The following is a 15,618-nucleotide window of genomic DNA, read 5'->3' on the forward strand; positions in this document are numbered from 1 at the left end:
TGGCTGGGCGAGGCGCAGGAGCAACACCGAGGGTTGCAATCCCGTTGCCGGTCCCCGGTCCGGTACGGGGGCAACACTGAGGGTTGCGATCCATTGCCGGACACGGAAAAAGACAAAAGACAAAAATAAATAAATAAATAAAATAAAATAAAATAAAATAAAATTAGAAAAAAAATCAGTATATTTTACCATGTATTTTTAAAGAATAAATAAATAAATAAATGAAATATTTCTTATGTAAAAGAAAAAGAAGCCTCTTGTGGCACTCACAACACTACCAAATCTCTACTGCATAAAGTAAACTACTATCCTGTTTAGGGTTTAGGGTTTAGAGTTTAGGGTTTGTTGGTTTGAATTTTAATAGTTGCATTGCTGTATAATATAGACAGAATTATCACTATGTGAATACACACATGTAGCCACCAACTAAACCAAAAAATAGAACAAGAAATAGCATCCGTAAATCTCACTCACCTCCTATTTTTCATTCCACCTCCCAAGTTATCCTGTATTCTAACACCATAAATTAGTTTTGTCTGATTTTGAACTTTATAAAGGAAGAATCACACAGTTTGCATTTCTTTGTGTCTGAATCTTTTTACTCAATTTTATGTTCATATTATTCATACACATATTTGCATTTAAAAGTAGTTTATTTTTAATGCTGTGCACTAGGCCACTGTATGAATATACTACAATTTATTTATTCATTCTCCTGTTGATAAATATTTGTCTGGTTCCTAGATTTTTCTGTTATAAATAATGCTGCTATGAAAAGTTTAGTATATTATTTCTTGGTGTATGTGGGGAAAATAGGATAATTTAGTCAGGCTCTCTGGACATTTCTTGTAAACAGGTTGTGTGAGGGTGGACTTAGTGTGCATGTGCACCAATGTATCTTTCTAGTTAATTGCTATTGTGTGTTCTTCAGTTTGTGAAGCAGGCTGGCCGGCAGAGAGCTTATGTCTAAAAACAGAGCATGTTCACTGGCTGAGCGAGGCACGGGAGTAACACCGAGGCTTGCGATCCCGTTGCCGGTCCCCGGTCCGGTACGGGGGCAACACTGAGGGTTGCAATCCGTTGCCGGACACGGAAAAAAGACAAAAAAAATAAAATAAAAAATAAAAAAATAAAAATAAAAATAAAAATAAAAATAAAAACAAAAACAGAGCATGTTTACTCTGCTGGCAGCTGCTTAGTTTCAGTTTCTCTTTGGACTTTGCCAGTAGCAGTTGAGTTTTGGGGTTTCTCTTTGTACTGCTTAGCTCTCAGACGTGCGTGTGCTGAATAAAGACTATTCCTACTTTAGCCAAGGCTCTAAGGACCTTTTTGCAGGTCACCTAGCTCATATACCTGCGAGTGAAGGGTTTGTGAATGGGCTCAAGGGGTCTGTGAGCACCAGACATTCCCTAGCTCAACAGTGTATATTTCTGAAAAGACTATATGTAGGAGTCAAACTGCCCAATCATAAGATAGGAAAATGATCAGATTTTGGAGAGACTTCTGAACAATTTTCCAAGCTTGCACCAATTTCCACTCACACAAGTTATGCACAAAAGATCCAGTTGCTCTTCATACTAAGAAAAAATTAATATTGTCAGTCTTTTTAATAGCTCTTCTGGTGGGTATGGTTTGAATTGGCATTTTGCTGCTATTGATGTGAAGAAAAGTTTTACGTGTTCTTGTTCATTTGAAAACGCTGTGTCATAATGTGCTTGTGCATGTGCTTTTTCTTCCACCTTTTAATAATTGAATCTTCTTTTTTCCTTATTTGTAGTTATTTTATGTATTTTGTATGCTAGTTTTTTGTCGGTTATACATATTACAATTATCTTCTTAATATACTCCAGTGTATGAATATTTACTTAAGTAAATACTTTTGTCTGCTCTTTAAGAAATCTTTCTGTACTGAGACATGATGAAATCCTCCTTTGTTATTTGTGGAGACTTTGTTGTCATTCGTGTTTGATATTTCATCCCCCTGAGATAAAGATCAAGATATATATATTTTTTTCCTGTTTTTTACAGTAACAGTTGATTCAGTGCCATTTATGGTATTTACCCAATTGAGTCAATACCACTTATACACTTTATCCAATTAATGCAATACAACTTATGGAAAAGACTATCTTTCTTATTCCCTCCCTATTCTACAATACGTATCTTCTCATAAATCAATTATTTATATATTTCTGAATCTGTGTAGTTTATTCTTTTATTAATTTATATACACTTGCATCAATACCAAATTGTCTTAAATTCTATTATTTTGTAGTTCTTGATATTTAGCAGTGTAAGCACTCAAAGTTTGTTGTTGTTCCCCAATATTCTCTTACCTATTTCTGCCATTTGCATTTCTATATAAATCTTAGAATCACTTATAAATTTCCACCAAACAATAAAAATGAAAAGGCACCCTGCTGGTATTTTGATTGTGATTGAACTTAGTCTATGATCAGTTTAGAAAGAAATGACATCTTTATAATACTGCCTTAATCAAAAACAACACTAATTCTTTATGTAGTTCTTTTAAAGTTTATGTTAATGATGATTAACAGCTTTCTGTGCAGAGTATTTGCATATATTTTGATAGATTTATCCCCTGTGTATTTGATATTTTTTTGAAGCTATGGTGAATGACATTTAAAAGTTTTTTTAAAATTTTCTGTGTGCTGTATATAGAGTTGATGATCATATGCTTATATTTATCCAAAGACCCTGTTAAGGCAACTTACTAATTCTAATTCTTTATGTGTAGATTTTCTTTTTTGTATTTTTCTAAAAACACATTTCCAGATAATGATTTGTTTTCCTTTCCAATCTTTAAATCTCTGATTTATTTTTCTTGTCTTACTACCATTGCTAGGCTCTCCAGTTAAATATTGAATACTATGTATCCTCCTCTTAATTCTGGTCTTAGGGGGAAAAAAATCTTTCAACATTTTACCATTAAGTATGTATAAAGTTTGCTGTATACTTTTTTATAGAAACCTTTATCAAGTTTTTATAAAGTTTATTTTTATTTCTAGTTGTTATACATTTTCATAATGAACAGCTACTTAATTTTTAAACAACACATTTTCTTTTAAATTTGACTTCATCTACATCATATATTTATATATGTAATATATTATTTTCATCCCATTCATATTTTTTCTGATTTCCTATATGATTTACTTTACAAAGGTTATTTAGAAGCTAACATGAGCTGAATTTGCTATTGATATTCAGCATAATTTCATTAACTTGAGAGAACATCTTCTTTGAAATTTTTGACAGTTGTTTATGGGCCAGCATTTAACTAACTTTTATAAATATTCTGTCTTGAAAATATTGTGAATTTTGTAGTTATTAAATGCTATTGTCCATTGATTACAATATATCAAGTTTGCTTATGGTGTTTTAAATATAATATATGTGCTTACTGATTTTTAAATCCTTTACCAATTACTAGTATAAATGTATTAAACTATTTACTTATTTGTACATTTGGCTATTTTTTTAAATTCAGTCAATTTTTCTTTATACATTTTGAGGCTGTTACCAAGTGCATTCAAATGTGCAATTGCAATGTATTCGTGGTATATTGAACTTTCATGCCTAAGGAATTTCTTTCTTTATCCTTAATGATGCTTTGTGCCTAAATACTTCTTTATGTCATATGAACACAGGTACATTTCATCTGGTTAATATTTACATAACATTTTTTGTATATTTTATATAAATATGTTTCTTATGTTTTTGGTCAAGTCTTCTTTTAAACCCTGTCTTTAGCTTGTTTCATTCTTATTCTTTCAATCTTTGTCTTTTAATTTGAGCTTGTGGTTTATATAAATCTAATATAATTACTGTAAATTTGGATTTAAATATGAAATGTTTTTAAGCTCTTCTATTTTTATGCTTACTTTATGTTCCCTTTCCTTTATTGCCTTTTCTTGGATTAATTAAATATTTCTTTTCTTATTTCATGATTTATCCTCTACAAGCTTGGAAACTAAATGCACTTGTCTCATTCTTTTAATGATTACCTTAGACATCACAGTATACATTCTTAACTTATTAGAGTCTTGTAGTAATTAATAATTTTATCCTCTTCCCTGATGTTGCAAGGACCTATTATACTTTAACTTTATTTTTTTTCCCTCCTGATGTGTGCTACTGCTGTTGTATATTGTAATTACACACACGCACATACACACACACACAGTATACAGGTGTTCCTTGACTTATGATGGGATTACTTCCCCACAAACCCATTGTAAAATTGAAAAATCATGTCAAACCGTCACAAGTCAGGGACTGTCTCTGTATGTATGTATTAATATGTGGGTACTTCAAAAAGTTCGTGGAAAATAGAATTAAAAGATAACACAAATCTTCCCATAAACTTTTTGAAGTACCCTTGCGAATATATAGGCAAACATTAACATATTTACCAATTTCATTGTTCTTCATTCTTTCTGCATCTTTGATCTTCCAGGTAGAATATTTATTTTTCCTCCTCAAATAATTCTATCTATACCTTTTAATTAAGGTCATTTGGTAACAAATTTATATATTCTGTTTCTGAAAATACCTGTATTTTTACTTTTATTGCAATTGTATAGGTTTTTTTTAAAAGTAAGATTCAGCTTGGTAGATATTTTCTTTCAGCATATTGAGGATATGTCATATTTTTCTACCGTTACAATTAAGAAATCGTCTGAAATCCTACGTGTTACTACTTTGAAGATGTTATCTTTTATTCTGGAGCACTTTTCTTTGAAAAAAGCACTTTCTTTGAAAGATTTTTTTCGTTGCATTTGATTTTCAACAGCTTCACTATGATTTCACTAAAATAGTTGTTTTTGTAGTTATTCTTATTTGGGTTCACAGTGATTCTTTCATCAGTGGTTTGTATTTTTATTGACAGTGTTGGAAGTTTCTCAGCTGATATCCCTTCAAATTATGTGACTACTTTATTCTTTCTGGCCCCTCTCCTTCTTTGCTCACTTTTCTGTATTTTCCATCCTTTTGCCTCTCCATGTTGCAGTACAGCTACTTTATAACCTATATTCCAGTACGCTCATTCTGTTTTGTTTGATTTAATCTGCTGTCAACCTCATCCATTGATTTCTTAATTTTATTTGAATTTTTTTGTTTCTATATTTTCCAGTTAGCTAATTTTTATATAATTTATAGTTTAATTATAAAATTCTCAATTTTGAATGTAGTATATATGGTTAGTTTAAAATCTGTGTCTCACAACTATAATACTTGGGACCCCTGTTTTTCTGTTTGCGTTGTCCATTTGTTTCTTTTCATTTGCATTCATCTTGGCCTGTGGTGGTGTTAATTTTCTCCATTTTTTTTTTCTTTGCTGGTAATTTCAGGATACACTACCTCTATTATACTCATTGTTTGTGAGGAAGCTGAGGAACAGAAAGATCATGTAACTTCTGTAAAGTTACACAGTAAATGGCAGGGCCAGGTTTTGAGCTATGGTAGTCTTACCCAATACAATGTACTTTCTCCTGTATTATGCTATACAGACTTCCTATCTACCAACCTGAAGAAATGCCATTGAAAATGGCCCTTTGGGTACTATTTATTTGCCATTACAGGCTAGTGATACATTTGTGACTCTGACTGCTAAAAAGCAATTATACAGTATAGTATGAGATATTTGATAAATTGTGAACAACAAAAATATGTTGGAATTTTTTACTCCATTTTAAAATTAACATGCTTCACAACCTGGTGCAATAGGGAGTAGAGATTGCAGCTTCTCATTTAAAGAAAAAAGGACTATTTGGGAACAACAGATCTCTGGGCTTTATCTTTAAACTGAGAATCCCTGCTCATTAGTGTGCAGGATGTGCACTTCTAAGCATTAAAATACAAGTATCAAAAACAGTGTGTAAATTTATTTTCATATATAAATGTGTGATTAATATGTGAAATCTTCCTTGAAAACTATTATAAACATTATCTCCAAGATATAGCATACAAAATTGAGCTCAGTGAGCTTAGATAATTTGCCATACTCACACAGCTAGTATGTGATGGATCCAGGTTTCAATCCCTGTTCTCTTCTTTTAAATTTAATCTATTCACAATCCAATCTTTCAGACTTGACAATTGCAAAACTGGATAATTATTTGTGTTTAAATGAAATAGTGGAAACCTATGGGAATACTTAAACTCTAATTTTGATTAACAAATGGTAGCTGAGTGAAGTGCATTTTGAAATTTCTCATTTAGTTGATTTTAATAGAAATTTAGTCATTAAACATGGTTTTTCTTTCCCCATAACATAACATCTTAAGACTGTTTTTAATTTAAAGTCTTTTCCCCACAGGGATGTATATAAAATACAATTCTTCTCATCATCCTCATCACCCAAAAAATTTTACAGACAGAATGACTGTTCCAAATTCAATAAGAAAATTTATGATGTGCTGCACCACTTGAGTGGAAAACTGCTACCTGGATTTAATTCAAGTCAGTCTTTACCTGTGGATAACACTGAAAGGGTGATTCAACTTCATTTGCAACACTCCTCACTTTTGGACTTTCTCAAGTAAGAGCACAGATGTGCTAATTCAAGCATGTAATTATGGATTGGATAGATAGATAAGTACGTGGGTAGATAGATAGATAGATTTCAATATTGTCTTTTTACCAAATATTCATTTTTTCAGCATGCATATATACATATATTTTTCCAAGGTGTGTAGTATGTATGTATGGGAAAATAAGCATTTCATAATCTATTGTATTTAAAATATAAGGCAATCACACTCAAACTTCATCAGGCATCCAAATCACTGAGAGGGCTTATTAAGACAAGTTGCTAGCCCCTACAATAGAGTCTATGATGTTAATTTGCATTTATAACAAGTTTCAAGTTGATGGTGATAATTCTGATCCATGACCTCATTTTGAAAATTCTGATCTCAGGCAAATGCATCATATAAATCCATTGATAAGAAAAAGGATGAAAAAAAAAAAGAAAAAGGATGAAACCAATAAGCTTTATTCATCAAGTTACAGTTGGTGATGGATACTGTGAACTTTCAGTCTTCTTAGTTAAAGTCTTTTATATTAAAATAATAGCCAGGTGAAAAGCTCCATGAATGGTTGTTAGAAACTATAGAAAAAATATTTGACATCATAATGTCTGGGTTCCTCTGCAGAGATTAAATGGCAAGTGGCCAAGAAATAGAAAAGCAATGTTCATTAAAAGTCTGAGGGGAGGGCTTCTTTTTGCTTGCATTTGCAGCATCCTTGTCCACTGAAACTCCCCACATCTAAAGGCAGGGATCTCCATCTTCCATGCCACTAACATAACATTTATTACTTGTAATTATTATGTAATATGTTTAATATATTCTGAAATATATCAATATGCTTTTTTTCATTTGCTGTTTTGTGTATGGAATCTGCCTGTATTAGTCCATTTGTGTTGCTATTACAGAAATATCTGAGACTGGGTAATTTATAAAGAACAGAGGTGGTTTATTTGGCTTACAATTCTGGGACAGCTGCATCTGGCAGGGGCCTCAGGCTGCTTCTACTCATGGTGGAAAGCGGCAGGCAGACAGTAGGTACAAGCTGATCACATGGTGAAAGGAAGCAAGAGAGAGAGAGAGGAGGTGCCAGGTCTTTTAAACAACCAGCTCTCATGAGAACTGATAGAGTGAGATCTCACTCAGGCCCCCCTCCCCCAAGGAGAGCATTAATCCATTCATGAAGGATCTGCCCCCATGATTCAAACAGCTTCCAGCATTGCCACATTGGGGATCAGATTTCCAAATGAGTTTTGGTGGGGACAACACATCCAAACTCTATCACTGCCTCATAGTTGGCCAGAAATATTCACTGTTAGCAAGAGTGGAGATGAAGGGCAAAGGAAGGACTCAGAGCAGGAAGAATGCTAATGAAACACTTCACTTTTAGTTTTTTATTGAAAAATCAGTATTTTCCGAGTCCCTAGCAATACTATGTATTAAAAGTTGGGCATGGTACTGAAAAAAGTATTTTCTTTCATTTCTTAGGTTCTCACTATCATGGTAATAGCTAAAACTGGCTTGGGTTTTTTGTGACTCGGAAGGGAGCTAGAAGTTTCTAAATCACTACAAGTGACTGAGACAAGACCCAGGCAGCTTGTCATGGAGTCTATTGTTTTGGGAATTTAAAAGGACCCCACTGAAAATGCAGAAGGGTAGCTAATGAGTGGCCCTGAAGTTACAGTATGAATGACGTATATATGAGGACTGGGTAGTGGTTGAGTCAGTTATGGGAGAACTTGTCCTTTTGTTTTTGCTTTACTCATATTTTTGAAAAATTGGGTATAATTATGGGGTACTGTATTAGTCCGTTTTGTGTTGCTATAACAGAAATTCCTGAGACTGGGTAATCGATAAGGAAAAGAGGTTTTTTGGCTTACAATTCTGGGACAGCTGTGTCTGGTGCAGGCCTTGGGCTGCTTCTACTCATGGTAGAAAGCAGCTGGTGGGTACAAGCAGATCACATGGCAAGAGGAAGCAAGAGAGAGAGGGGAAGGTGCCAGGGTCTTTTTAACAACCAGCTCTCGCCAGGAACTAATAGAGCAAGAACTCACTCATTAATCCTCCTCCCCCAGGGAGAGCGCTAATCCATTCATGAGGGATCTGCCCCCATGACTCAATCAGTTTCCAATATTGCCACACTGGGGATCAAATTCCCACATGAGTTTTGGAGGGGACAACACATCGAAACTCTATCAGGTACACAGTGATATTATGACATGCGTGTACAGTGTGTAATTATTGAGTCAAACTAATAAACATATCACCTTAAATACTTATCATTTATTCTCCTGTGTAACTACAACTTTGTACCTTTGACCAACATCTCCCAATTCCCCGCATCCTCCAGCTTCTGGTAATCATTCTACTCTCTATTTCTATAGGCTCAATTGTTTTACATTCTGCATATAAACAAGATATAAAAGTACCTCTCCTCTGTCTCATGTAAGCCCAAATGCATGGCTCATCCAGGTTCTGCGAGGTCTTATACAATTTGGGAGGCCCTCCATTATGAAATAATATCAAATAGAAAACAAAAATTAAATTTATGACATTAGAAGGTAATCATGAAAGTAAGAAAACCTGAAGTTGTAGCTTTATTTACTTGACAATGAGTCTGCCTCTTCTCAGATGTTATTTTGCATCAGGTTGGGGACTGAAAGTTTGAGTGTTTATCACAAAGAATAGAATTACCCTGAAGAGACCATTGAGGTTAGAAGACACAAAATACATGAAGATGCCAGGTTGCATTTTCTCTTTTTCCTTCTATATCCGATCTAGGTGGGAGAATGAGAAAGATTATATGAGTTAAGGAAAATAGCACAACGGTGTGGAATTATGTAAATTATTTTCAACTCCACTGACTCATCCTTCCATCAGTGAATCCCACTAATTTGTGATTGTTGTCTTGAGGGAAGAAACTACATCTCATTTATCAGGCATTTCTATCACCCACACGTCATTGATAGCACAAAATAAGACCAATGTTCTTTAAATATTTATTTCTTAACACTTTCTTTCCTAGAGCTTTGCTTTTGGAGTTTGTACAGTATAAGGGATAAAACTTTGAAACTGGGTCTCAGGCCAGTCATATATGAATGAGAAAAATGTTGTGAAATATAAAAAGTAGGGGTAAAAGAAGAACTGATAAAGGATTTGCTTTCCAGGAGGGTGGGTGTAACCAGTGAGAGAAGGTGAAGGTGGAGAAACGTGAATCGTAAACATTGAACTTTATTTATATTATTAAACTATGGACTCATAAAGAATGTTAATAATTAATGCATGCATTTCATCATACCTGTTTTAGTTTGCTTGGGCTACCATAACAAAGTACCACAGACTGGGTGGCTTAAACACCTGAAATTTATTTTCTCACAGTTCTGAAGGCTGAAAGTCCAACATCAAGGTGTCAGCAGAATTAGTTTCTTCTGAGACCTCTTTCCTTGGCTTGCAGATGTGAACACATGCCTTCTCTCTGAGTCCTCACATGGTCTCTCATCTGAGTACACAAGCCCCTGGTGTCTCTCTATGTGTTCGAATTTCATCATCTTATAAGGACTCTAGTCAAATTAGATTTAAGCCAACTCTAATGACCTAATTTTACATTAGTCACCTCTTTTAAGACCCTAACTCCAAATATAATCACATCCTGAGGTACTGAGATTTTAAGTTTCAACATAAAATTTTGGGGGTTGGACATAATTCAGGCCATAACAGTACCATATGTATTGTATTATTAAATTATGTAATTGGACGTTGTGTTTTGCAACAAACTTTACATGGATATATTTGCAAGAATATGCTTAATGTTTCTTGTCGTTTGTGCCTGTTATGGACTGAAATGTGCCCTACCCCAAATTAATATGTTGAAGACTTAATCCCCAGTGTGACTGTACTTGAACATAAGGGCATTAAGGAGGTTATTAAGGTTAAACGAGGTCACATGGGTGGGACCTTAATCTGATAAGACTGGTGTCCTTATAAGGAGAGGAACAGACACCAGAGGTCTCTCTCTCTCTCTGTCTCTCTGAGTTCAGAGAAAATGTTATGTGAGGACGCAGTGAGAAAGTAGCCATCTACGAGCCAGGAAAAGAGGCCTCACCTGAAACCAAATTGTCCAGCACCTTGATCTTGCACTTCTTGCCTCCAGAACTGTGAGAAAATGAACTCTGTTTTTTAAGCCACTCAGCCTGTGGTATTTTGTTGTGGCAGCCCTAGCAGACCAATACAGTGCCTAATTATCCTTTGATACAATTTCACTTGTTTGTAATCAGCAATCATTTCTATGATGTGATTTTCTTTGAAAAAATTAGCTTTTTAAAAATGTATGATTTGCATAGTATAAAACTAAAACAGAAGCAGAATATAAACATCTGTGCCCTACATTGTAACTATAAAGTAGAACATCACAAGAATATAAAACTACTATAACTCTTATTTTTGAATTGCATTGAGTTTTTAAATACATAGTTTATCCACCAAAATAAATACACTTAGAAAAAGCAACTCACATCCCCCATTGGTAAATTTAATTCCACTTGTGATTTTCACTTCTTTAATCTTTAAAAATTTTATACTATTCCTGCTTATACATGACCATTATGGTATCTTATTGAATGGGATTGCATCTAAAAATAAAAATATTTCAAAGCAACAATCTAAGAATTGACCCTGGAAGAGTGCACTGAACTGGGGCAAAACAGTGTGGTTTTTGAATCAAGTAGATGCAGGCTTATGTTCTAGCTCTTTCGTATTCCTGTGACCTTGTACAAGTTACTTCACCTATTTTAGTTCCAAGTTCAATACCTGTAAAATTGAGGATGATAATTTTCAAACTTACTTGGATTACACACAATAAAATGTGACACATAGTAGATATAGTTGTTATTAATTTAAATGCAATGAATTATGGTCTAAGGGTTTCATTTGCTAAGAAGTTTTAAAAAATTATTCCAATATGGCAACCATTAGTGGCATACTGAAAACTGAATTTTGTCTATCACTAAAATAGAATGCTTATTTTAAAAATCTGCTCTTCTATTAGAAATTAATGCCTGTCTTGTTGATATAAAAACAATTAAGAAACGCAGTATTTGATAACAACTTTGTCATCACATTTATGAGATAAAATGGAAAATTTATTTAAATTTTTATAAGTACAAAGTAGAACACACATGACTTTTTTTAAAATTTGAATACTTCCTTCTTTTGGTCATTAATGATTGATTCAATAAAGTAAGTCTTCCAATTCAATAAAGCAGAAATTCAAATGCATTTATTTCAGAAAGTTAGTTGTGCTCTTAACCTTTAATGGAGTATTAACCATAAGCAAAAGAAAGGGCTTTTTATGTTTAAGTAAATCCTTACTGTATGTGTGTTGTAGAAATCAAACAATTTCGTGATAGTATCATTGTGATCTATGGTTCTTGTGATCCTTGTGTTGTTCTTGTAGCATTCCTGTTGGCACAGCTTCTGGCAGTGTTGGCATTAACATGGGTCATTTCTGTTTTGACATTTTATGATGTGAGAATGCAGGTATGGAAGATTAATTTTGACATTAAAGCCAAGCCATTCAGATTTATTTGCTTTTTGTCAGCAAATACATGCCTATTAGGATATGTTGACTGTGATAAAATTACTTAACATTTAGAAAGTGGCAGTATGGCTAATAAAATTGAGTCATTAACCCAAAATGTGTGAATATGTTTCATCATGGAAATAAATTGAAATTCAAAATAATCATAAATGTTACTAGTTTCCTTATTTAAATTTGATGACGCAATAGATGAAGACTTTTGTACAAGTGAAATACTACTTTGTGCAATAAATGAGATTCTTAGAGATTAAATTAGATTTTTCTAAAAGTTAACTTTTGGAGATTAAGTTTAGAGTTTAATAACTTATTACATCTAATTTTACTTTTATATACTCAGTGGAAACTCAGAAGAAATGTTCAAATAGAAACCGTAGTATGTAGAAGTGTAACCAAATCAATTATGGAAGTCAACTCTCTGTAAAACTACTGACCAGATATAAAATCTGTTGATAAGGCATAAATGTAAATGCTATCTTATAGACTGATGAAATTAAGCCCTGATATAGATTCAAGATGAAAAGAATGAAAGTAGTCCTGATAACAATGTCAGCCTTTAAAATGCAAAAATGTATTCTTCATACTCAACTTTTACCAAAGGTCTACTCTCTGCTGGACAGTATGGAATACTCAGATAAACAGCCTGTAAGTTATTCCCCTCAAGAAGCTCCCATTTTAATAGCTCCATGATAGCTTTCCTTAGGCTCTCAGTGTCATTTGATAGAAGTGTCCACTTTGTCCTAAAGTCCTGTCTTGGCTTTTGTTACAAGGACGTATTCCAGTTTCTTCAATTTTCTGTGAGTTACTGATCTTTGGTTCATTCCATAGGATTTCAACTTAATGGAAAAATCACCTTGTTGTGTTTTAACATAGGCTTTAGTTCAGCAATTCTTGCTGTGGAGTAATATTTCATTAAAATTAGATTTTATTTACAACTATAGTAATTCAACATCATCAAAGAGAAAGGATGATGTTTGATTTCGAAACAAAGGAGCTTCATGTAGGCAGTCTGATTTCTTCCACTAGCTCAGACTGATCCAGATCTAGGTCAAACTTAACAACTCTAGAACTGTGCTCACTGCTTCCACCACCATGAGAGTTTCTTCCTCACTTCTCTCTTTTCATTCATCTGTGCTATCTTCAAGGTTTGAGTTTTCAGAATCATCTTAATCCTCCTTTCTCCTTTTTCTTTTCCCGACTTCTCAGTAACCACGGGGCTCCAAACTGCTGATGGTACCTCCACAGTTGAGCACTAGATGTAGCATTCTTCTCTGTTAAATGCTTATTGGTGAGCAGTGTTCTATACTCACTAAATGAGTTAGACCTAAACACCCAAATCTCTATTAGGAAATACTTCTGGCAAAATGGTACTAGATTCTACATAGTGGCTCTGGTTGACATTCATATAAAGAATTTGGATAAGAGTATTTCAAGAAATTTGACAGTAAAAAAGTATATATAAAATCTTAAACGTGGTAAATTATGTACATATAAATATGTATATGCCATGTGCTTTAAAATGTATTAACTACTATAAATAGCTATTTGCTGCTTCAGATATACTACCACAAGTTTACATAATCAAACAGTCCACAATTTCCAGATGTTCTCTTTGGAAAAAATAGGTGATGGATTGACTTGTACTTGGAGTGCTCTATATTCGGGCATATGTGATGATAGACATTCAGTAAACATTGGGTGACGAACGATCTTTCTATTAAATATTTATTGCACTCATACTTTTTATAGGTTTCTTTCAATTTTATAATGTTATAACAACAATAATATGGTTACTGCATTGACTACAAGGACCAAGTCGCATAACTCTCTAAATTCCGTTAGCATGTAAGAGTATGTAAGGATGATTATTGGCACTTAGTAAGTTCTTCCTCATTAATCAAATTCTCCCAAGGAAACAACTTTCAAGGAAATATGAGTATTTCATTATTAAGGGGAGTTTTAAAAATTAATTGTATAAATTTTAAATTTAAAAATTAAAATTCAACAAAAACAAAAATATGGCATTACTGAAATATGTAATTTAATTGATACACAGGTCATGAGTCTTATAATATCATAATTTGGGTTTTTCTTTTTTAATTTTAGTACTCAAGGAGGATGTATTTCTCATGTGCTGCCAGAATTTCTTCTTGAACCTGAAGACTATAAGAAGTGGATTGAAATTACGGTAAAGGAATATAATGTCTAGGAACAATCTATACAATTATTATTGAATTTAGTGGTGCTCTGTCTTTGTGAGAAGATTCCATTTTAGAGACCTTGATTTTTATGTATGAAATGTTATAAGGCTCATGCCTCCTTGCATGCCCATTTTTTGTGTGTGCATTTGTCTAAAAATCTCTGTGGAGTCCCTGTGTAAAAACGATTAAATGGATTTCTTAAGTATATAAGTAATTGCTTCTTTGAGGATTTTACAAATGAAGGATCATGCAGGTTTATATAAATTTTGCTCTTAAAATAAATTTTCAGAGTGTATATCTTCCAAAGAAAATATTGGTTTAATTTCACCACCACTTGCCACTTCCCTTCTTCAATTTTCCAGTATAATAGAAAGAAATTAAGCAAAAAAGGCATAGTGCTCTCAAAGTATACAATTCATTTTAAGGAAAGCTATTGAAAAGGGGAATTGTTTTTGAGTAGCTTGCAGTCTTTGAGGTAACTCTAATTTTGCTGTGATACTGTCACTATTCTCACCCTGTGACATGAGCAGGAAAGCCAGGTGCCTGCTCTTCAGCAATATGCTGAGTTCCCATGGCCTAATCAAAGGTCATCACATCTTGGGTATGAGTGGTGACAGTCAGCTTTGTACCCCATGAATATCCATAACCAATTTTAAAAAGGGATGTGGCTCTGTCTTGGCTCAAGCTTCAGAAATTTGCATGTAGTTTTCAGCTTCTACTATAGAGTGAGCTAGTAGAAGCATTGAGTGAATAAACCTATGACCTAAATAAGGTATTATGTGCTGCAGAAAGTTGTGTTTGTAATTCCTACAATTGGCACATGGGGAATTAGAGCTCTTGATGAATGTATAAAGAGGACATGCAAATGTTTTGTAAAAAGAAAAAAAAAAACATATGCAAAGTAGTTAAAATTTTGGACTTATACTTGCCTGACATTTTAATTAACGTTGTAACATTTTGTTTTTTAAAGTCTTCCACTAAAACCAGCCCTGTGAGTTCCTGTACACCTAAGGAAAAGTGTTCTGTTGTTATAGAGATGACTAAGTTTGAAGCCTGCAGTAAAAGGGCATGGACAGATGTATTCCTTCAGATATACAAGGTATCATTTCCACTCTTGTTTGTTGCTTTTTTGGGGTTCATTCACATGAACAGTACATTAGTTAAAGTATTGGCAATGCTGCTATAAAAGATTTAAAAACCTAGTGGCTTAACTGAGATGATTATTTTTTCTTTCTCATGGAACTGTTGAGAAGTGAGTAGTTCAGTTAGTGAA

At 33.5% G+C, this 15,618-nt stretch overlaps 1 protein-coding gene across 1 annotated transcript in view; it reads left to right on the forward strand.

Annotated features, from left to right (window-relative positions):
• Positions 1-15,618, forward strand: part of CHDC2 (calponin homology domain containing 2) — a gene marked incomplete at its 5' end in the record, with an annotated part of 166,118 nt that overhangs the window by 46,122 nt on the left and 104,378 nt on the right. Inside the window, 3 exon segments of the mRNA XM_008581149.1 lie at positions 6,341-6,562; positions 14,251-14,332; positions 15,316-15,444. Coding sequence (XP_008579371.1) covers positions 6,341-6,562; positions 14,251-14,332; positions 15,316-15,444 — 433 coding nt within the window.

This window comes from Galeopterus variegatus, unplaced genomic scaffold (genome assembly GCF_000696425.1).
Source record: "Galeopterus variegatus unplaced genomic scaffold, G_variegatus-3.0.2 Scaffold2281, whole genome shotgun sequence".
NCBI lineage: Eukaryota > Metazoa > Chordata > Mammalia > Dermoptera > Cynocephalidae > Galeopterus > Galeopterus variegatus.